At 39.8% G+C, this 23,828-nt stretch overlaps 2 protein-coding genes across 3 annotated transcripts; one reads left to right on the top strand and one right to left on the bottom strand.

Annotated features, from left to right (window-relative positions):
- Positions 1–1,261: 1,261 nt before the first annotated feature.
- Positions 1,262–8,230, bottom strand: LOC149283173 (T-complex protein 1 subunit epsilon-like). Of its 2 annotated transcripts, XM_089497882.1 has the most exons (11): positions 8,126–8,230; positions 7,119–7,179; positions 6,863–7,027; positions 5,005–5,203; positions 4,260–4,452; positions 3,906–4,055; positions 3,235–3,354; positions 2,965–3,150; positions 2,737–2,874; positions 1,606–1,786; positions 1,262–1,389 (listed from the first exon to the last, which is right to left on the bottom strand). In XM_089497882.1, exons 1-11 carry the CDS (start codon positions 8,228–8,230, stop codon positions 1,262–1,264), a joined length of 1,626 nt encoding a protein of 541 aa, XP_089354008.1. The 2 variants fall into 2 exon arrangements, with proteins under 2 accessions (XP_089354008.1, XP_089354009.1); XM_089497883.1 differs by lacking the exon at positions 6,863–7,027.
- Positions 8,229–23,458, top strand: LOC149283172 (ATP synthase subunit C lysine N-methyltransferase-like). Its single transcript, XM_089497901.1, has 6 exons — positions 8,229–8,377; positions 8,536–8,642; positions 11,547–11,842; positions 14,454–14,591; positions 17,719–17,769; positions 23,258–23,458. Exons 1-6 carry the CDS (start codon positions 8,229–8,231, stop codon positions 23,456–23,458), a joined length of 942 nt encoding a protein of 313 aa, XP_089354027.1.
- The last annotated feature ends 370 nt before the right edge of the window (positions 23,459–23,828 follow it).

The following is a 23,828-nucleotide window of genomic DNA, read 5'->3' as shown; positions in this document are numbered from 1 at the left end:
GCCCCGAAGATCTGATCCACACATGCTCCGTAGCGCGAACATATCTTCGGTGGAACGCAACGCCTCCTGGGCATGCGTTGTACCGGTGTGTGCACGCTCCTCCCTTGCCAGCATAAAAAAAAACCAAAAAAAAAAAAAACCACTAACATTCTGTTCCATAACATCTGCCAACGTGGATGTTACTACTGTGCTCTGCTCACCACCTGTGGAGCAATCGGAGGAGGGATCCCCTTGGACACAATCCGTGTCTCCCACCAGCCTAAACTTGTCTGTAAACTTGTAGGAAATGACTGCGTGGTGTCTGGTATGTTCTTACAGGGTAAGGAAGAGTAGTTGGAGGGGGAAGGTTTAACCCTATTTCAGCTCCTTGTCCCTGGGAAGAACACCACTCTGTACTGCCACTAAGTGCAACAGCTGACCCAGTTTATGTTCAGCAACATCTCACAACTAGACATTCCTAAAACATACTTGCTTTCCACATTTTTTTTTTTTTTTTTTACTTCCAGTGGAAAGGCAAAAGGGGACCCTTTGTTTTTATTATATTCAAATTTCACTGCAGTGACATCAATTTTATTTTCCCCACATCATTTTTTGGAAGGAACACTTTTTTCTTCCTCTGCTCCTCCTGACCCACCTGTTCTGATCACCAAACAGGGGTCTATAGCCTTGAGGGGGAGCAATGTGAGAGCCCAGCATGGTCTAGAAAGACCCTGCCGAGGCTCACCTGTACACACCTACCAGAAGGGAATGCCCAATTGTGTGATTGGGCATGCCTTGAATGACTGTGGATCTGCCATTACAGCTAGCGTGTTACATTGGCAGGATGCCAGTGATGTTATGTTCTGCGGATAGGGGACAATCCAAGCTGTCAATAGACAGCCTGAACTCCTGTGTAGCTACAGGGACATCGCTGCCACAACATCAGGATGTACTGGTACAGCCTAATGGACTTCTTGGCAAAGGATTTAAGGACACACCAGTACATCCCGAAAGGGTTAATGGAAGTCTTGCATGTAACAGACTTCTGCTGGGGGAGAAAGTCCATTTTGCAGCTACTTGGAACAATGCTTTAATATTTCATTAGGTTTATGATAATAAACATTAACTGAAAAAAATTAAGACAGCCCCTTGTCAAACAGAGCATCAATTTATTGTCTGCTTGGGAGACAAGTTACAGTATAGGAAACAAATTGTATTAAACAATAAATAGAGGAGTATTCAGCGTGATAGGAGTTGGCTTAACAGCTTTGTTCGGTATCATTTACTCTTCTACTTCACCAGGCTGACGGACGTCATCAATCTTCAGGATCATTTTAACTACTTGTGTAGCCAGTGAAATTTGCTGCTTTTTACCAATCAGTGTTTCTATGACATGTTGTTGCTTCATATCTAAGATAAAGGGAACATTTGTTTAGGAAACACTTTGTTAAACATAAATCAATTATTGCTGGATTCGTAGAACACAAATATCACAAAGTGGATATATGGCTATTAATATAGCATACTGGCAGATAGCAACTGTAAACAAGAACTACAAACTACAGTTTGCAGCTCCAGTGTGCCCAAACAGTGCAGATATTCAGATATATTTTAGTATCAACTTACCATTAGTGCCCTTGTGCAGGCAATCTATGCCAAGTGCTGGATTGTTTTCTTTCACTTGCTTTGCACGTACTTCAGTCATTGTCAGAATGGGATTCATGCCACTATTCTCAGCAAGCGACATCGGAATAACCTCAAGTGCATCAGCAAATGCTCTCATTGCATACTGCTCTAAAGATGGGCACTAAAACAAAAACGCAAGTACAAAATCATTAACAGGGAAGTTAGACTGTTCGTGTTAAGAACGACATAGTTACACTTTCAGAGACAAGTATGATGGCTGTGTGCATGCTTTAAGCTGCACCAAGCTTTCAGGAGTTTTTTTTTTTTTTTTTAAATGCTTGAGACATACTTTCATTTACCTATTGTTTTCATTAATTTCCCATTAAGAGAAACATGGGAAACATTCAAGCACGTTTATAAAACACTTGTTAAGCAAAATTTATATATTATATATATATATATATATATATATATATACACATATACATACATACATATACACACACACACACACACACCGTATTGGCTCGAATATAGGCCGCACTTTTTTCCCCGCACCGGGCAGGCAGCGGGGTTAGGATACAGATCCCCCGCAGCAGTGCAGGGGACCTGTATCCTACTCTCTGATACGCTCAGACAGCCTCCCACGGGGGAGGGGAGGGGGGTGTGTGCCGGCACAGGAGGTTGTCTAAGTGCATCGTGCAGACGGTCACCGGCTGCAGAGGTTGTTTACCCGCATCGCCGCAGCCGGTTACCGTCCGCACGATGCGTTTTACCTCTGCCCCCAAGACTTGCGGGGCCGGCGGGGGACATCTACGCAATACGCGTATACAACTTCCGGTGCCGGCACACTGGAGGAGGACAGTGGCAGCATATCTCGGGGGGGAAGTGGCAGCATGTTTTTTTGGTGCTTTTTTTTTTTAAAGAAGAAAACTTTTTCTTTAAAAAAAGCACCAAACTTTTAGGGTGCGGCCTATATACGGGGGTGGCCTATATCCGAGCCAATACGGTGTGTTATATACACACACACACACATATATATATACATACACACACACATAAATAGACACACTGTAATATTGCCCAGTCTATATGTAATTTAGCATTAAAACAAATCATGAACTCCAATACCTTATCAGCAGCTTGGCTTACTGCTAGTGCACAGGAGATTTCAGATGCTCCACCACCATACACAACACGATTGTCACGGACCAGGTTCCGAATGACACACAAAGCATCATGCAGAGAGCGCTTAGCTTCTTCAACAATCTTAAAATAAAAAAGATCAAAACCAAAAAATTAAAAGGCAACAATGTGATTATAAATAAAAATAACTAATCTACATTACTTTATATTTACCATTTTATTTCCCCCTCTGATGAAAATGGTCACAGCCCTAGAGTTTTTACATTGCTCAATGACAAGCATTCGGTCCTTGGTCGTTCCAAATGAAAGTTCTTTGACAAGACCAGCATAGCCAAGTTTCTCTGGTGTTAACTCAGAGAATCTAGGAACAATGCGGCCTCCAGTCGCAATAGCAATCAACTAGGAGAGAAAAAAAAAAATGAATACATGCATATATGAATTTATCACTTTCATTTGCATGTCATCAATTTTGGAAACTCTTACCTCTATCTCAGGACCGCCAACCCAACGAACAGCAGGTAGCTCATTTTGCAGTAATAAATGATTTGCTTCATCGTCAAATCCCCATTGGCATATAGCAAGATTTGCTCCAGTATCTTTTATCTAAAAACAAAAAGTTTTGGGTTTTTTTAGCCAAACATATCCCTTTAACATTGCAATGCACTAAAAATGCACAGAGAGCATATAATAGCTGAGAGACCCTTTACATTCCTGCCTCTGACAAATGCATATGAGGAATTCTTCAAAATTCCACCATGTAACAGCCCATTTTTGCCCCAGCCACTTCCTTCCCAGGAGCTGTTTTTGGTCGAAAACATCTTACATGTGATATACTTACTGTCAGTAAGCTCCAGCGTTAACTTGTCGAAAGTTGTTAGAGCCAGATCCCTGTACACACATGCTGAAAGCACTTACAGATTTCAGCAGAATTAGTGGCTGGAATCAGCAGACCACAGGAGGAAATGAGTAGCTGCAGCTTACCTCTTATTTTAAGATTTTTGTTTTTGAAGCATGCAAGTTAGTCAGTTATTCTTTGGTGGGGCTGTCAAGAACAGTAAACTGTCCCTTTTAAGTATTACATTATTCAAGAATTTCATTCACACCATATAACATGTATGTTTTTTTACAGTAATAAAGCCTAATTTCATACTCACTTGTTTCACCATCTCAAGGAACTTTTCTTTTTCATACTTTTGAAGGGATTTATAGTCCTCCACAGATGTTACATCAAGCTTATGCTTAGTCTTGGGCTTAGGTGGTTCAAATGGACAAGTGAGGATAGCAATTTTAGCATCTTTAACTTCCTACAAATAAAAAGTTTAAGTTAACAAAAACACCTTAATATAATGGATAGACTAGCCTTTATAGGGGATAGTAATGGAGAAAAGACATTAACAATTTATTTCATGTAGTTTGTCCTCATGACAAAATGTTGAAGGACTACGTATTACAGCAATTGTAATAACTGCATACAACTCAATGGTGCTTTGAAGATGGGGAAGCTATACCTTTGGCATTTGAGGGTGGCTGAAGTCCTTGTCCACTACTACACCTTTGATCAGCTGGGTGTCCTCAAGTTTACCTCCAGCTTTTCCTTCCACTTTAATAAGCTCAAAGTCCACATCTTTGCGCTCCATGTCTGCAACAGTCAGAACTGCATTTACTGCAATTTCTGCCATCTGTCTGTGGCAACGGTTGACTCTGACAAATAGAAACAAAAGTAGATTTAATTAGAAGGAGAATGTCACCACAAAAAAAAAAAAAAAAAAAAGTTTAACTACAGATGAAATTTTCCCTCAAAAGTCCAGCTGCTAACTGGGTTGTTTTAACTACAACTAGATACAATATCTGATGAAATGGCAGTTGTCCTTTAACGTTCCTTTTGTATTAAATAAAATGAAGTCTTTCTGGACTTCATGTCCCCTTGTAGTTAACTTATGCAAAATCTTCTGCAGGAATGCCAAGTCACTTATGCCTACAACACACACGGAAAGCCGATGCGTTGAACTGAACCTAACTGAAGGTAAAGCAGATAACTGACACAGCCTAGCAATAGCAAACCAATAATATTTTATAAGATACATTGCTTTGTTTACCAGAAGACAGGTGTGGCAAGCCAAAAAGAGTTTGCTTCTCTGACTTAAAATAAAAACCACCAAAAACAAGGCACCTAAACATACCAGAACCTCATCTAGAGACACTAACTAGTGAGTTGCCAGGATCTCAACTAAATTCAACTACATAAATTCTTACATTTTCGATCCGAGTGTAGTCATCGCTGTTTGAATAAGTGGTTCCACATTATTTGGATCAAAGGGAAAACTGTCACTGATCTGTTCCAAGGTCTCAATGGCAATACGTGCAGCTTGTTCATATCCATCAGCAATCCTGATGGGGTGAATTCCACGGTCTAACAATTTCTCTGCTTCTTCCAGAAGAGCCCCAGCAAGAACTGCAAGCACAATAAAAACGGTTTGATTCAATAACACTATTAAATCATCTGAGGGAAGAGATATTGCAGAAAGCTACTGTTATGAAACCAAGAAGTATTGGAGAAAAGGGCTGGATAAATCTCTGGAAACTTCTAGGGTCAAGATGGGCCAAATAATCTGTATGCGAACCTGTTTGACGTTCTCAAAGAACAGAAAACATTACTATTCCTTAACCACGCACCAATCTTCCTTAGAAAAGCATTTTTGCCTAGTCAAATCGTGTACAAGCCACGAGAGACCAGAGGAACAATATACAACTGATTGCATTTTGTCTCTCTGTTTTGGTGCACGGGGAAACGCAGGGAGAAGAGCGAGAAACCCTGTTTCTCACAAGCTGAAGAAAAAAAAAAAGTGAGCTAAGTGATGTAATTGTGACATCAGTTGTATTAGCTACTGTACCGCTGACCATACTGCACGTAAAAAATAAAATAAAATAGGGTTCTATATGTAAGGGATGTAATCAGGAGATGCAACTAAACAATTGTGGACAGGTTTCTCTGCTATAACACATACCCTGTGCAAAAAAATAAATCTAAGCAACACAAAAGCGTTGGTGAAAAAAAGTGTAGGAAATAATTTCTGCGGCCACCTTTGATTGGTGGCCAAATAACTGCATGCAGAGTGCCCAAATACTCCCGAAATACCGTATTTGCCCGAATATAGCCCCGTCATCCCTTTAAGGCTATATAAATGAGGTATTTCCGAAATCAGGACATCTGAATTGACAAATTTGGAGGGGATTTTCCATCACTTTACCTAGTTTTGTTTGGGAAAATATATTTATAAAAATTGATTATTAGCTGAATATTTAGAATGAGAAATTTAGTAGAAACTAGCGAAAATTATAAAAATAACCTAACTATGGTACCAAAAGAAAGCCCTCTCTCTAGTGTACCCATGTAAACTATATATAGTTTACATGGATACACTATTCACAGGAAAGCGGAATAATTGCTGAACAGACATACTGCAAAAAACAGCAAAATTGCTCGGTGACTTGAGGTACCAAAACCCCCTGGGAATGAAGGGGTTAATGGAAGTACATGGAAAAACAGACTTCAGTTGTATTACCATAAAGAATCAGCTCAGTGTAGTGGTTGATCCAGTAAAGGTAGATATTACATGATTGAGAACAAGGGCAGGTTTTTAATCGATCCTATATCACTGTATACTATACCCAAGGATACTTTTTTGCTATGAGAGTTTAAAATGTATTTTTTGCAGCAACTGAACAGGAGACAAATGTGACAAATCATGGGGAGGAAATACATGGTCTGATTTTTTTTTTAGTAAAGCTCCCTTTTGTGCAACCACTCTTAAATATTTCTTTAAGGTGCACGAGTCATTGAAAAATTACAAGGTGCTGCTTTATAGGGGGTAACATTTAACCTATACATTATGCTGGGCAATTGGCTAGGAAATGTATAGGAGAAAATCATAATTGCCTCTACCCTTATCTATATGCCAATTGTCATGCTCATTCCCCTAAAATGAAATGTATTCTTTTAGTTTCCAAATATATAGCTAATTACTAGATAACATGGGCACAAAGCATTATAAATTATAATTTAGTGGTGTCAAAGTATGATGCAAACAAATATTCCCTAAATTATCCTTACCTACAACCCCTGTGGTTCCGTCACCAATTTCATCATCCTGTGATTTGGATAACTCTACCATCAGTTTGGCAATCTGGTGATCTACATCCATCATGCTAAGGATTGTTGCACCATCATTGGTCACAGTGACCTGGCCATCTTTATCCACCATCATCTTATCAAGACCTGAGTAAGAGTAAGAACAAAACAGTTCTGATAATAGAAAATACAATAGAAGATGAAGAAATGGCGATTGTATCTCAAAAACCTTACTCACCGTTTGGTCCCAATGATGTTCTCAGAGTGTTTCCAACTGCCTTTGCTGCCATGATATGAGACTGAAATATAATTGGAGAGAAGTACACACTTTAAGCTTTTGGAGACATACTGCTTATTTTTTTTCTACCGAAAGGGGATAACATATTTTGGCAAAAAAAAGACTTTTACAGGTCAGCTCTTCAAAAAAAAAACAAAAAAAAAAACTATCATACGGCTGCCTACAATGTTAACTCTACAGTGTGGTTGCCATGTAGCATTCTTAATGTGGCAGGAAAGTTGTATATTCTTTTTTCCATACCTTCTTCATAGAATATAAGAAAATACTACTACAAGCATTATTATTTTTCAGGAATCCCAACTCTCCAGCACGCTCACAACCTGCTCAAATACTTGCATGTGCTCAATGCTTAGTATGCGTAGCATATCTCATCTATACATTAATATAGTCTGTAAGGTGCCCTACTAAAATGTATATAACATACATATATTTTACAGAGGATACAGGCACAGTGTACATGAGTGTTACCAAAAGATTTACTCCTTCAGTGAGGTTTAGCCAAATATGGAAGTGAAGATTCAGACCGCCAGAAGATGATCAATGCCATCCCAAAGCCAACTCACAGCATATATAATATATATATATATAAATAAAATCCATTCAATAACTAGGTAATATAGGCTGCATGTGTTCAAATCTGTTAGTGTAAAAAAAACAAAACACGTGTTTAAATGTTAAAAAGGTAACAGGGTTACATATAAAAGCTGAAAGGGTTAAACCCAACCCTGACATGACAGATGTCTTTTCCCCCGTACGGGGGTAATTTCACGTCTTGTAAGTTTTTGGTTTTTTTTACATTATTGTACCATCCCATTGTTTTTCTTTCAAAAAGTTACTTTATTGCGGCCTAAAGCACAGCGCGAATGCCGTCTGAGGCCTGACGCTGTATCATTGCCTACTTTGCCCGGTACCCGACACACGAGGCTTATTGGCCCTTTTCGCCCTACCTTAAGAGCGTCCAGCCCAGAGAGCCGAGACTTGCGATCTTGGTCCTTGATGATGATAAACGGTCTCCCGTACTCATCGAAGGCGAGGGTCCCCATCGCGGACATGATTGCGACAAAGGATGGACTGAAAAGAACCAACGGACCGCGTACAGCACGCTGGCTCAGAGACCCACCCGGCTTCCGTTGCACGCACGCGCAGCCAACTGAATTTTCACGCCTTGAACTGATTCTGGAAGCCTCTATGGCAGGAAGGTACCATTGTCAAATAGACGCAGGGTGCACCTCGTTAGAAATGCCTTAAGGAAATGAATCGCTTGCACACTTTAAATTGTGTCATATTAAAATGTTTTGGATCGCACAATGTGGAAACTCTATTAATGTAAAAAACACCCTCACCCTCTTATTCTAAGATGGTATATTCTAAACAGTCCCTCTGACAGCCTGAACTTGAACGTCAGAGGAGGCTTGACAACGGTGTCCCGCCCTACAGCCACTGCATTTATAATTGATGGCGCTTGTTAGGTTTAACCCAAGTATGCTTTAAAGTACGGAATGTCTCTATCCACACATCGTTCCGACGTGTGTATGTAACGGCTAAACTGAGTTACCGAAGGTGACGGTTACTAGACCCTCATCGGATATCCAATCCTATACAAGTGCATATCACTCTCTAGTACGCTTGTAATATATGCGGTTTCCAGGGCTCCAATACGCTCAAAGCTATAAAGGATCGTGATACGTCGTCTCGTGTGTGAAATTGATATTTGAATTTGATGAATGTGTTTATAACGATTGTAAACATCCGCTGCATTATAATGAATAAACTACTTAGAAGATTATTCTGCAGTTCTATATAGAGCCCCGGCTATGATCTAAATCGGTCCCTTTCACTGCCCATGTGCTCTGTATTTAGCCCCGCCTCTTCCCGCTAGTTCTGTTGTTACAAAGAAAGCTGTCCGTTTCCTGTCACCTTTGGAGAGTTAATGCGGTTCCTTAGCGTTGATCACTCACTGTAGATTTAACAAAGGTTAGTTGATCTCATCGCTGCAGAACGATACACTTAATGATATGTAGCTTACAAGCGAGAGTGCATTTTTTCCAAATATATTAATCTTTATTTGACATACACTCAGAGAGTTCAAGTGTTAACTCATTAATAGCCCATCACAATGACGTGTTAACTCACTAATTGAAAACAAAGTAGTTGTAATAATGATCCTTGCAAAAAAAATGTTTTCACGACTTTCATTTCCAGCTGTGTGACGCTGACAGTGTCCTTGTTTGTTCTTAAGCTGTAAAACAAAAAGTCATTTGAAAGCAGGATTTTCTGTAAATTAAGTGTTCGTTTTTAAAATGTAGAAAGTTGATATCATCATCCAGTAAATCAGTTACATTTTATTACAAGCCAAGATGCTGATTCCTTATTTTAAAATTAGTTTAAAACAATCGTAACGCTTTGCAGGAATGATAGATTTATACACACCTATATGAACTTGTTTGACATTCCATTCCAAAACTATGGGCATCAATATGGAATTGCTCCTCCCTTGCAGCTATAACAGCCTCCACCCTTCATGGAAGGCTTTCCACAAGATTTTGGAGTGAGTCTATGGGGATTTGTGCTCATTCAGACAGAATCAGTTGTGAGGTCAGGCATTGATGTTGGATTGGATGAGAAGGTCTGGCTTGCAATCAAGCTTCCGATTCACCCCAAAGGTGTTCTTTGTCATGGCTCTGTCCAGGTCGTTCAAATTCCTACACACCAAACGAATCAACCATGTCTTTATGGGCCTTGCTTCCGTCTTTCCCAAACTGCTGCCACAAGGTTGGAAGCGTACAGTGGAATAAAATGTATTTGGATGCTTTAATGGAACAAAGGGGCCTAGCTCAAACCCTAAAAAAACGGCAGCAGACGTTTATACCTGTTACACCAAACTTTACATTAATCATTTGTTTTTCCAGTAGATAGCGTTCTCCTGGCATCTGCCAACCCAGATGTGCCCATCAGGCATCTAGATAGTAAAGCGTGATTCATTACTCCAGAGAACACGTTTTCAATGCTCTACCAGTGGTGGTGTAGGTTACACCATACCAGCTGATGCTTGGCGTTGGCCATTGTGATCTTCGGCTTGCATCCGTCTACTCGGCAATTGAAACCCATTTTGTGAAGTGAGTACACCACATGGACACAAGCTGCTGGCAATGTGTTGGGCAATCCTGCTTGAGGCAGGGAAAGGCAAAATAATCTTCTTCTGGGACTCACACCACCAGGATTGTGCTAATGTTCATTCTCTTATGTAACTTTGAAACATTGTAGCAAGTTCAAACATTTTATTTTCCTTTATGTGATTTTCACCAAGAATGATTGACACAGTTCTGCCACAAATCCCAGAATGCAAATGATGGCATATATCTGGCCCAAGGTAGTGCCCCAGCCGACCCCCCCCACCACTTACCTCCACGGCTGTCGTCCTCTATGCCTCATTTTAACAACATGCTGCACAGAGTAGAAAACACAGTAAACAAAAACCCTTGCATTGCTGGTACCTTTTTACTTGGTAGAAAATGAAATCCAGATAATTATTAATGCATTAATGATTATCAGCACTGATGCTGTTATTAGTAAAATGATCAAATTGTATAATTATTTTTTTCCCCCCACACGTTCTACTTATATATATAAATATATGCAAAACAGCTATACATATGAAGCTTGTGTGCATGGTTTTAAGTAGTTATACATGGTAAGGCTGTATTTCAGTTTCAGTTAATTTCAGTGGGATCTGGACACATTTTAACTTCTTAGTTTGCTTAATTGAGCATAAGTGTTCCATTTCTTCGATCACTTTTATCTGCCTATATATTTATGTTGTATCTGCTAACATAAAACAGTGACTTTAAATTGAAAATAGTTTTACTTTACTGTGTTGCCTGGGAACTGAATTGCTGAAATAAAACCAATTGTTTATTTAAGCAGGAGTAAACTGAATAATAGATGACTTTTTATACCAAAACTTTAAATACCGTAGTCTGTTGATTTTTAGATTAAAACATTTACAGAATTATGGAATCACTTGAAGTGAAGTAAGATCATGAGCATATAAATGCTTTAGAATAATTGGCTTAGGTCTTCAATCAATGGCTGTTTCAGTTGTGTTTTTGAAAAAATAACTTCCATGTCATTGTGTTCATGTTTTAAATCACTTTAGTCACTTAATGTCCCTAAAGTGTTCTGCTAAATGATGCCTGTCCACCAGAACTTTATCTGGGGACCATAGTAGTTGAAGTCATAGAGTTAAAACTGGTATATTCTGTGTTTTATAAATGTATCTTGAATTGCTCTACTCTTCCTTTATGTTACAAACATTACATTTGCATACTTTAGAACTATAACTGCTTACTTTAATAATTTACTTTACAGGCATTCCTGCCATGTCAAAACCCGCTTACGATGCTACCTTCATGCAAGAGGAACGCCATTTAACATCTAATACAGAACAAGCAAACAAAAAGAAATGGGGATTGGTTATCACTGGTGTTGTTGGAGGGACATTAGTGGCACTGTACGCAGTGACCACTCCCTTTGTAGCACCAGCATTAAGAAAAATTTGCCTTCCATATGTACCAGCAACTACCACTCAGATTGAAAATGTACTGAAAATGCTTCGGTCTAGAAGAGGACCTGTTGTCGATATTGGGAGTGGCGATGGACGTATTGTAAGTTTTAACAATTAATATATTATTTTTTTAGTGTTGCCCGTTATAATGCTCTGCGTTAACATTAGTCTTAGACTGTAGGGAGAATGTTGTTGATCAGTCACGAACAATCAGCAGCTTTCCTTGTCAAAGTACCCCTCCGTAAACAAAGAATATTCACATAGGGTGCCCTCCACTAATATTGGCACCCTTTGTAAATATGAAGAAAAAAGGTTGTGAAAAATTGTCTTGATTGTTTAACCTTTTGAACTTTTCTTCAAAAATACTCTGCTCTCAGGGATATCAAACAGTTTGCAAAACACAATACAGGTTTATAAAAAAAGAAAAGAAAAAATGTTAAATGTCTGTGTGGCGCAATTATGGGCTCCCCTATGAATTCATGAGAAAGATATATTTGAAGTATATTTCCATTGATATTTTACATTTTGTAGTACACCTTGGTGACTAGGAACAGGAAATTCTTCAACTATGAATGTTAGATATTAGGTAACACCAAATTCCCTTAGTCATTCATCACAATGGGTAAGACCAAGGAATATAGCTGTAATGTGCAGCAAAAGGTTGTTGAGCTTCACTGAATGGGAAGTGGCTATAAGAAAAAAACAAAAAGCATTGAAAATGCCCATTTCCACTATCAGTGCAATAATTAAGAAGTTCTAGCCAACTTTAAATGTTACGAATCAACTTTGAAGAGGATATGTGTCTATAACGCACTGTGGTTCAAGTGGCCAAAAAATCTTGAAGGATCACAGCTGGAGAATTGCAGAAGTTAGTTGTGTCTTGGGGTCAGAAAGTCTCCAAAACTACAATCCAATGTCACTTACATCACCAGAGGTTGTTTGAAAGGGTTTCAAGAAAAAAGCCTCTACTCTCACCCAAACACAAACGCAACCGTCTTTAGTTTCACTACTGAAACTTCAATTGGGATCAGGTTCTATGGTCAGATGAAACTGAAATAGAGCTTTTTGGCAATAAATGTGACACAAGGAGCTCCTCTGGCTGCGGCAGCAGTTTGGAAAGTAAGTGTAGTGACAGTACATGCGCCTCGATGGGCGCTGACTCAGCGGCCAGGGGCTGGTTTAGAGGGATATCGTTGGTGGAAGACGGAGAGGGGCATGAACATCAGAAGCATTTACTCAGGAGGGCTCCTCTGGACTGTAACCCAACCAATGGACGAGATACTGTAATCGTCCTCTGTGAAACCTAGAGTTTAAGATGGTTTCAATTTCATAGTTGTCAGTACCACGGACAATCACCAAATCAGGTGCACAACAAGGCATAGATAAATGGGTTTGCACTAGGTTTCAATAGTGATACGTGACAAGCCTTGTGATTGCGCAGTAGGTTGGATAACAAGAGTGTAGGAAACCTCATTGATTTTGGCTCGAACCTTTTGGGGACTGATGTTTTTGGGTCACAGAGTTTTGGAGCCGTGCTGTATGCAGAGTCTCCGGTTGTAAAAACAGGAAAAGGAGAGTCTTGTCTGCAGCCTTTTTTTGTAGGGCTTGTTTGGAAAAGAAGTCAACTATGACAAGTGTTAGGGTCTTTCCATGTTACAAAGGAATATCATTAAAAAAAAAAAAGCGTCTCCACTCCTTCAAGGCCATCTTGATGGCTAAAGGTTCACGGTTGCCAGTGTTTTAGTGGCATGCTCACACACACAAGTACACATTCATGTACACACAATTACACATCCATGCTCATACACACACACACACACACACACACACTAACACAATTACATATCCATGCTCTCACACACACAATTACACATCCATCTTCACACATACACACACACAATTACACATCCATGTTCACACATACACACACACAATTACACATCCATGCTCACACACAATTACACATCCATGCTCACACACAATTACACATGCATGCTCACACACACTAACTCCATTACACATCCATGTTCACGCACCAAAATACACACACACAAAAGTACACATCCATGCTCACACACACGCACATCCATGCTCACACACACAAAAGTATACATCCATGCTCACACACACCAACAAAATTACACATCCATGCTCACACACACACAATTACACATCCATGCTCACGCATACACACAATTACACACCCATGCTCATACACACAAAGTACATATCCATTCTTACATACATATATACATGCACATATACATACATCCCACCTCCCTTTCTCCCATCCCCGCTTACCTCTCACCGCTCCTGCAGCTTTCCCTCTGGCTTCTGCGCACACTCCCTGTGGCGGTTCAAGACAGTTTAGAACAATTAAATGAAAATAACTGGCATTGAAAATAACTGGTTGTTTAAACCATTGCAGCATTTAAATAAATGGTTAAAAAAAATGCAGGGATCTTGTTAAAGTAACAGCTTTAATGTTCAATGGGATATCTGTGAAAGGTTCAGAGATTTAAGGGAATAATGCAAACAAAAGCAATAGATAATATAAGGCCATGCAAACTGAATTTCGCTTCAAGAGTATATTTATATATTACCGCTCCATGTGTATTGCTAACATTTCCTTTTGATTTCCCAACAATTTGACATGTTGGTTTATTTTTTTTAACATGCATATAGCTAAATGTTATGTTTCTCTGCTGAAGGTAATAGCTGCAGCAAAAGAAGGCTTCAAAGCTGTTGGTTATGAGTTAAATCCTTGGTTAGTGTGGTATTCCCGATATCGAGCATGGAGAGAAGGTGTTCATCATAATGCCAAATTTTATATTACGGATTTATGGAAGGTATGGAAAGAATGTGTATATTTGAAACCATTTTTTCATAGAAAAAGTTATAAACCTAATTGATATTTCTTTAGCCTGCTAGTATTTTCAATGTGACAAATATTGTAATAATTATTTTCCTACCAATTAATTTAGAATTAAAGGCATAGTCCGTATTATTTTTGGTTTTTTTTATCCCTTAAAGACAATAGGGGTTATTACTCGTAGTATATTATGGGACAATGGCTCTTTTAACATTTTTCAGTGTTGCTGTTTAGCTGTGATTTTCTTCTTTCTCATTTCATGCTCCCACACATATTATATATTGTTTTTTTCAGGACAAACAGGGCTTTCTTTAGATACCATTATTTTTATCAGATCATGTAATTTACTATTAAAAAAATTATAAAATATGGTGATTTTTTGTTAAAAAATTACTTTTTCTCACTTTTTAATCAAAAAACTTTTACTTATCTGCAAAAACTAATGAAAAAACCTGCTCAATAGATTCTATTTGTCCTGAGTTTAGAAATAGCCAATGTTTTTATGTTTTTTTGCTTTTTTCTGTACGTTATGGGGCAATAAGTACCAGTAGCGTTTTGCTATTTCAAAACTATTTTTCCCCCAAAGCTGGTCATTCTGCCCCCCATGTGCCATTTCGGGTATCTTTGATGTCGGCCAATAAAATTTACCCCATCAAACCATATATTTTTGAAAACTAGACACCCCAAGGTATTTCAAATGCTGGTATTTTAACCCTTTCCATGCACTAATTCTACCACTAGCCTTTGTCAAACTCTATGGTAGTAAATTTTTTTTGTATTTTTTTTTATACACGTTGTTCCTCAGGTATAAATTTACCGCTCTTGGTATATGTCCGTGTCAAACAACACCCCAATATGTGTTCAGTAACATCTTCTGAGCGCAGTGATACCCCACATGCATGGTTTGTTGTGTTATTTGGGAGGTAAAAGGCCACCTTTGTGAGGTGTGTATTTTTTTGCCATTTAGACATCTGGTCACTCTGTGCCGACGTCCCATACTTGGGACATCTTTGAAGCCGGCCAATTCGATTTACCCCATCAAATCATACATTTTTTTAAACTAGGCGCCCTATGGGCATTTATAATGCCAATATTTTAACTCTTTCCGTCTGGGAATTTTTTGGGAAGATATAGCGCTAATTGTTGTTACTTGTGCGTAAAAAACTTATATACATATATCCATTTGCACTTTTTTCGTGACAGTAGGGAATTATTGTGACATGTAACCATGTATATATATATATACATATATATATATTAAAAAAAATTTTTTTTATATTTTTTGACAATTTTTTAACTTTTTTTTATTTTCTTAGTATACACTGAGGTTGTGTAGCCCCCTCTGAGGCTACACAACCTCAGTGTATAGTTAAAAAACGTAATTGCCTCAATGAAGAGGCAGGCTGGTTCGAGGGGGGGGGGTGCGTGATTGACAGACCAGTGATTTCAGTCACTGGTCTGTAGTTTAACCCACCGATCGCCGTGATTCACTGTGAATCACGGGGATCGGGAGGTTGTGAAGCCCCCCCCTGGAGCATTGCAGGCTTGCCTCAATGAAGAGGCAGCCTGGAAGGCCCCTCACCCGATTTGCATGGGGGGGTTGACAGACCAGTGATTTCAGTCACTGGTCTGTCGTTTAACCCACCAATCGCCGTGATTCACTGTGGATCACGGGGATCGGGAGGTTGTGAAGCCCCCTCTGGAGCATTGCAGGCTTGCCTCAATGAAGAGGCAGCCTGGAATGACCCTCACCCGATTTGCATCGGGCTCGGGGGCGTGTTTAACAGATTGGTGATTTACATCACCGGTCTGTTTCAACCGCCGATCTCGGTGATCGCAAGGTTTGAAAAACTTTTTTTTTTGTTTGCCTGGACAGCCTCACTTGTGATCGTGGCGATCGCCGGCAAATATCGCGACCACGTACATGTACGGGCATTGTCACTAACACATTGCATCGTCACCCTGTACATGTACGTGGATTGTCGTTAAGGGGTTAAAGAAAAGGAAATACCCACAATGTATATATGTATAATACGCTATATGGACAAAAGTATTGGGGGCCCCATGGCCATTACACCAAAAGGGGCTTTTATTGCATTCTAAATGCATAGACATTAATATGAAATTCTTCCACACCAAACTTATCCAACCACGTCTTTATGGACCTTGCTTTGTGCATCATCATGCTGAAATAGAAAAGCTTCTTCCCCAAACTGTTCCCACAAAATTGGAAGCATAGCATTGTCTAATGTATCTTGGTATAATAAAACATTAAAATTTTCCTTCACTGGGCCTAGCCCAAACCCTGAATTCAATAATTAGGAGGTGTGTCCCAATACTTTTGTCCGTATAGTGTATATAAATACAATGTACATTGATTTGTGTCAAAATTTTAATTGGTGTTAATGGCTGTTGAAAATATGTTTTTCAATTTAAAATCTGAATAATCCCCAAATAGCAATCAAAGCTTCCAGATCATGACTGTTAAAAGAAAGCTACATTGAAACAATTGACAAAAATCAGTAAAGCGCAAAAGAAACTGCTCCGCACTGAAATGTGAATTTAATATACATTTCTAGCTGCTTACTACTTGTGTAAAAATAGCCCACTTTACACTAAAGATGCAAGAAAAAAAGGAATAAAGAAGGAGCGCTATAAATTAGTAAAAAAATATATATATATGTGCAGATTGACAAACAAATATGTGCAATGTGAAAAAGAAATTATATATAACATTCACTGAATGTTATATATAATTGACATCCCCCCCCAGAGGAGATAATGGACATGTTTTTTTATGGCTCACGTGAAATTTAGGAATAAATAGTCCCAGCCAACATTCACAATATACAATCGTAAAGTCACAATAGTTAAAGAAGGGATTCAGAAATAGTAATTGTCTTTGTGCGCTTGGACCAAAGATTAGCTCTATTATCTCCCTCGATTATCAGCTATACCGTTTCAGCTAGTGACCTTTATTGATGCCATATGTGAGCTTCTATATGAGACTATGCAATTGTTGAAACCTCACAACTTAATTTAACTAACATATAAAATTAAAAGTGCAATTCAAATAGTCTTAGAAGCTGTCATTATTTTCACAGGTCCGCTTTTCTGGATATATGGATGTTGTCATATTTGGGGTGCCACAGATGGTAAGTTATATACAATGATGTGTTTTTAACTATTTAAAAAAAACTAACAGAAAAAACATCACAGAATATTAAACCAATATTGAATACATTTTTAATGAAAAATGGCAATTTGTAGAGGAATATGTTTTACCTGTTTCAGATGCCAACTGATTCAGGTGTCCCAGTAACTGCACAGGATGCCTGGTGCTAAAACAAGCTCTGATTGTTTTTATGTGATTAAAAATTCAGAGAAAAAATAAATTTCTTATCTATTATTGGTTATTTGCTCAGCAAACTAGAAAACACAATTCATGTTATATCTAAGTTGGGCACCTGCACCTTTATTTAACTGTAGAACTAGTCTCAGACAAAAAATCAGTAATATAATTATGTTTGATCTCTTATGCACTGAAGTACGGGGTATGTCAACAGGTAGCAATCCAGCCAAGCGAAAGGCACACTACTAGAGAGGTACCTGTTTGTCACTGCAGTTGGCACAGATGGCCATCAGATACTAATCTCTGCCATGGGAAACTACAGTATTTGCTCGATTATAAGACGACCCCCCAAAATTTGAATATTAATTTAGAAAAAAAAGCCTGAATATAAGGCTACCCTATAGGAAAAAAGTTTTATTAGTAAATATTAATTCACATGTAAACTTTTTCATATTTAATAAAAACTATGATTGAGAAAAATACATTTTTTGTTTTTATTGCCTTTTATTTGTCAACATGCCCCCCAGTTATACACATCTGCCCCAAGGCTTGGTACTGTCCCCCCCAGATATGCCTTATACCACCCTATATGCCACTCTGCCCCCAGATATGCCTTATTCAACCTTGATATGCCACTCTGCCCCCTGTGATATGCCAGTCTGCCCCCTGATATGCCTTATACCCCCTATATGCCACTCTGCCCCCAGGTATGGCTTATACCCCCATATATGACACTTCACCTCCCTGATATGCCACTTTCCCCTCCCTATATGCCACTTTTCCCCCCTAATATGCCATATGCCTCCTATATGCCCCCCGACATACCGATGCATCCCTAGACTTGTCCCCCATGCTCCAAACTCCCTGGTGTCAAGTGGGGCAGCCGGTGGATGTCTGCACCATGCGTGCAGACAACCTCCGCTGTTACCCGGACTTTCGCCGGGGCTTCTCTGACTGAGCACCGAAAGGTAACGAAACGCCGGTGCTCCGTCATAGGAGCCCCCGGCAGAAGGATCCCGGTCCCCTGCAACGTAGCTATTTGTGTGATATAAAGTGAAGGTACGCTCAAGTCGGCGTTCACGCAAAAGTCGACAAATGCCACCTGTGTGGGGAGTTACTCCCACACAGGCTAATTCATCTTTCAAGGAGTTTGACAGACCTTAACGGAACTAGTCAAGGAGGGCAACTTCATTCTAGGGCTGCAACTAACGATTATTTGCATAATTGATTAGTTGGCTGATTATTTTTTCGATGAATCGATTAATCGGATAAAATTTTTTAATTTTTCATTTATTAAAATTAATTTAATAAAGTAACGTAGGATGTTAAAAACAAACGGCAGAATAAAAAAACTTTGATAAAAATGCATTTCTTGTTTTTATTTCCCAACCTGCCCCCCAGTTATGAACATTTGAGCCCAGGCTTGCCACACTGCCTCCCAGATATGCCACATACCCCCAGACATGCCACACTGCCTCCTAGACATGCCACTCCACCCTCCATATGCCTTATATACCCTATATGCCTTATACCCCCAGATATGTCACTCCGTCCTCCCCAGGTATGCCGTATACCCCCCGTTCACAGACTTGTTCACAAACACAATACTTTTATAAATAAATACAGGGTTAATCTTCACTGCCCCCAGGATTTAGATTCCCGTCAGTTTGCCCCCCTTTACCTCTAACTGCACCTTAAGTTAACTTTTTATTTAATAACAACTGCCCCTAAATTAACCCTAAAGACCCCATCAATCATAACTGCCCCTAAATTAACCCTAAACACCCCATTAACCATAACTGCCCCTCAATTAACCCCCACCTTTCAGCAGCCCAAAAATGTATTTTATACTCACATAGATAGTAATTACATATCTGTAATTTGGCCCCGCCCCTTTCTTTCTCCCTGTCCCTCCCTGCAGTCACTGCCGATTGGCCCTGCCACTTTCTTTCTCCCTGTCCCTCCTTACAGCCAGTCGGCAGTGACTGCAGGGAGGTACTGGTAAGTAGAAACTGCTGTGAGTCACAAACGGATTATAAAACGAGGGGTATTTTTCAGAGCGTTTGCAATAAATCAATAAAAATCGATTCAAATAATCGATAATGAAATTCATTGGCAACGATTTTCATTATCGATTATTATCGATTAAATCGATAAGTTGTCGCAGCCCTACTTCATTCCACAAAGTTTCAACAGCAGGCTGACTGAATTTGGTTACATATTACTCCACAGGCCTTGTTCCTTGTTTGAGGTTGTGCAGGGTGGATTGAGCAGTGGCACCTCTGTATGTGTCATAAATAAAGCTATTGATGAGTCAGCTTCATAGGCAGGGCCGGCCCGACAATGGAGCCGAGTGGGGCAACCGAGCCCAAGCCCTTTTTTTTTTTTTTTTTTTTTAAAGCGAAAGAGAGAGAAAGGGGTGCCGAGTGGTTTTCGCTTACCAAGCTGTCAGTACCCACTCGGCGCTCCTCTCTCTCTCCTCTGCGGCGAGTCTTCCTGTTCGGTCTCGGTGCCGGCTTGTAATGCTGAGTGCCGGAAGATTTCCGGCGCTCAGCATTACAAGCCGGCACCGAGACAGAACAGGGAGACTCCCCGCAGGACTGCTGAAAAGTAAGTACAAGGGGGGGAGGGAGAGGAAGGGTAGATAATGGGGGGGGGGGTTGGCAAGGACGGAGGGAGAGGAAGGGTAGATAAGGGGGGGGGCGGCATTTTAAAATTCGCCCCAGGCGGCATTTTGCCTTGGGCCTGCCCTGTTCATAGGGCCATCTTCTGTATCATTTAGCCTGGTGTCCCCTGCAGGGATATATGGTACATACCCAATATAAGTGGTTCTTTAGCGTTGTACAGCACAGTGGTAAAATTATTATTTATTTATGTATTACTGTATTCAATGGAGAAATACCGTATTGGCTCGATTATACACCTTACCCGAATATAGGCCGCACCCTAAAAGTTAGGTGCTTTTGTAAAGAAAACATTTTCTAAGTAAAAAAAAAAAAAACACTTAGTGGGACAGATATGCTGCCACTCTGCCCCCCCCGAGATATGCTGCCACGCTGTCCCCAAGATGTGCCCTCCCGAGATATGCTGCCACTCTATCCACCCCCGAGATATGCTGCCACTCTGCCCCCAAGATGTGTCCCCGAAATATGCTGCCACACTATCCCCCCGAGATATGCTGCCACTCTGCCCCCGAGATATGCTGCCACTCTATCCACCCCCCCCGAGATATGCTGCCACTCTGCCCCCAAGATGTGCCCCCCCGAGATATGCTGCCACGCTACCCCCCCCGAGATATATTGACACTCTGCCCCCAAGATGTGCCCCCCCTCTAGACTTACCGGTGCAGACTTCCCGGGGTCTTGCGGGGCCGCCGGGGGACATATACGCAGTATGCGTATTCAACTTCAGGTGCCGGCTCTTCCGCCGTGGGAAGGGGAGGCTGTCTGAGCGCATCGGAGAGTAGGATACAGGTCCCCTGCACCGCTGCGGGGGATCTGTATCCTAACCCTGCTGCCTGCCCGGCGCCTGGAACTGCATGTCCCGGGTTTTAGGCGATACGAATTGCGCATTCCTGTGCTAGACCCTGGATATAGGCTGCACCCCCCACTTTAAAGATTTAAAGTGGGGTAAAAATATATATATTCGGGCAAATACGGTAATATTGTTTCCCATCCTTATGTTACAGACAATTTTTGTATTCTTTAAAATTGGTGCAATAATATGTAATAGGGTGGTTATTAGTGTCTATTATAAATGAACACCTAGGTATCTGGTTTCATTACATTGTGCATCGAATAATATAATTTGTGTCTGAAATATTTTTTGGCCGTTTTCCTTGGAGTTCTGCTTCATGGGGCACATGAAATCTGCATCAAACCATGTACCATATGCCTCATTGAATGCTCTAATTAAAGTCTTTGAACTCTCGCTTGCTGTCCAAGCTCAGTGGTTTTATTGCTATTATATAGCAGATATACAATACTGTTAAACAAAGTAAAATACAATGCCAAAATAATCAGACTTGTGGGAATAAGAATACAGAATTTTCTCAAAGGTCAGAATTTTAGAAAAGTTATCCCTTCCATAATACCTTTTAATTAAACAATTATTTATTATGTTGCCTCTCAACTATCTTACACACTACATGTCAAAAGCACCATGTTGTTAAGTGGAGAGGGATATCTTCTACTTTGTCTTATAATCAAGCAAATACGGTATATATATATATATATACACACACACACACACACACACACACTATATAGACAAAAGTTTTGGGACACCTGACCATATACCAACAAGGACTGTAATGACATTGCTTTCCAAAATACATAGACATTAAAATGTATTGCCCCCCCCCCCTTTATTGGAGTGTTTCTGTGGGAATATTTGCCAATTCATTTAGTAAAGCATTTGTGAGATCAGGCATTGGTGTTGGAAGAAAAGGCATGGCTTGTAAATTTCCTTAACAGTTTATACCAAAGGTGTTCGATGGGGTTGAGGTCAGGGCTTTGTGCTGGCCAGCTATGCTGGAATGTAAAAGGGCATTCCTCAAACTCTTCTCACAAAGTTGGAAGCATAGAATTGTCCAAAAAGTCTTGATATGCTGAATGGGACATGCCAAGACATTTTGGACAATGCTATGGGAAGGCCCTTTTCTATTCTAGGTGAGTGCAAGTGAGCTGAGGGTTATTTTTTCAGGAGTAGGCTATAGTGAATTTGTGCCTTGGTCTCCAATAGGAATTGAATGATAAAAAACCAGATATATTTGGCCAGATTCCTTAACTGAGATAACATATCACATCTTTTTTTTTAGAGTCAATAATAAAATAGTCAATTTGCAGTCAGTTCATCTGTTATTTGCTATTCCTATGAATGCTATGAATGCCTTATTAAATATGACAGGGTCTAGCAGAAAGGCTTATGTGCTTCGTAGACTTGAGAAGAGTTTTAGGATGCTGTATCAGTAGGACATATATAGGTTAAAATTGCATATCCTTTGACCAGTCATCTTTTTTGTCTGTACCAGTATGTCTTACCGGGCTGGTAATATTATTGTGTATTTTAACTATAGTCAGTTTCATGCTATCAGTTGTCCCTTCCCTTTTGTAACAGAACTATGGAATCCTCTGATTTTCTATAAATTCATATGTAGTGCTATAACCACACGACAAGAATATTCTATTGTGTTATTAATGGTAGTAGCAAATTGTTTTTTTTCCTTAGAAAATATTTGGAGAATAGGATCTTTCAGATTTTAATAAAACAGCTTTGTTATGTCTCTACAGATGCCTCAGTTGGAAAAGAAGCTAGAGATGGAATTACACAAAAGTGCTAGAGTAATAGCCTGCCGTTTTCCATTTCCACAGTGGATCCCGAACCACATCTCTGGAGAAGGAGTGGACACTGTCTGGGCATATGACTTAGAGACATTAAGAAAAAACAAAGACTCAGAAGATCAAAAACAAATTTTGTCTGAGAAAACATGACCGTGTACCGCTTATTGAGTTCACATAATAATAATAAAACACACAGGAGACCGAAATTTAGTTGGAAAGTGTATGGCCACAGCGCTTCGTTAGATGTTTTATTGTACGCTGTGACAAAACTGCACTTGAATGTTAATACTTGTCAAACACTGCTTGACGCTATCTCTGTCAAGCAATACACCTTGTAAAAACAGTAAACTTTTGGTCATAAGACCACCTTAAATTATTCATAAAACATATGGCAACAAGCCACTGTAACCAGTGCCGACATTACTTCTGCCTGCCATAAGCCTACACTAGCAGGCGGACTGGCGTAACTCAGATTACGTTTCCAAAGGGACCCTTCCCTAGTGAAAACAATACACTAACT

The sequence above is a fragment of the Sceloporus occidentalis genome, unplaced genomic scaffold, assembly GCF_023333645.1.
Source record: "Sceloporus occidentalis isolate IW3139 unplaced genomic scaffold, rSceOcc1.0.p SCAF_110, whole genome shotgun sequence".
NCBI classification, from domain to species: Eukaryota; Metazoa; Chordata; class Lepidosauria; order Squamata; family Phrynosomatidae; genus Sceloporus; species Sceloporus occidentalis.
The sequence above is the reverse complement of the archived record's forward strand: the minus strand, read 5'-3'. Positions and strand labels throughout refer to the sequence as shown.

Bases quoted from the DNA above. Each gene is read 5' to 3' on its own strand.
- LOC149283172 (XM_089497901.1), top strand. From the start codon at position 8,229: ATGATTGCGACAAAGGATGGACTGAAAAGAACCAACGGACCGCGTACA. The intron at 8,378-8,535 runs GTACCATTGTCA...TCTTATTCTAAG, and splicing joins GAAGCCTCTATGGCAGGAAG to ATGGTATATTCTAAACAGTC. The intron at 17,770-23,257 runs GTAAGTTATATA...ATGTCTCTACAG, and splicing joins TATTTGGGGTGCCACAGATG to ATGCCTCAGTTGGAAAAGAA.
- LOC149283173 (XM_089497882.1), bottom strand. From the start codon at position 8,230: ATGTCCGCGATGGGGACCCTCGCCTTCGATGAGTACGGGAGACCGTTT. The intron at 3,355-3,905 runs GTGAGTATGAAA...TTTTGTTTTTAG, and splicing joins TCCTTGAGATGGTGAAACAA to ATAAAAGATACTGGAGCAAA. The intron at 1,787-2,736 runs GTATTGGAGTTC...TTTTTGTTTTAG, and splicing joins TAAGCCAAGCTGCTGATAAG to TGCCCATCTTTAGAGCAGTA.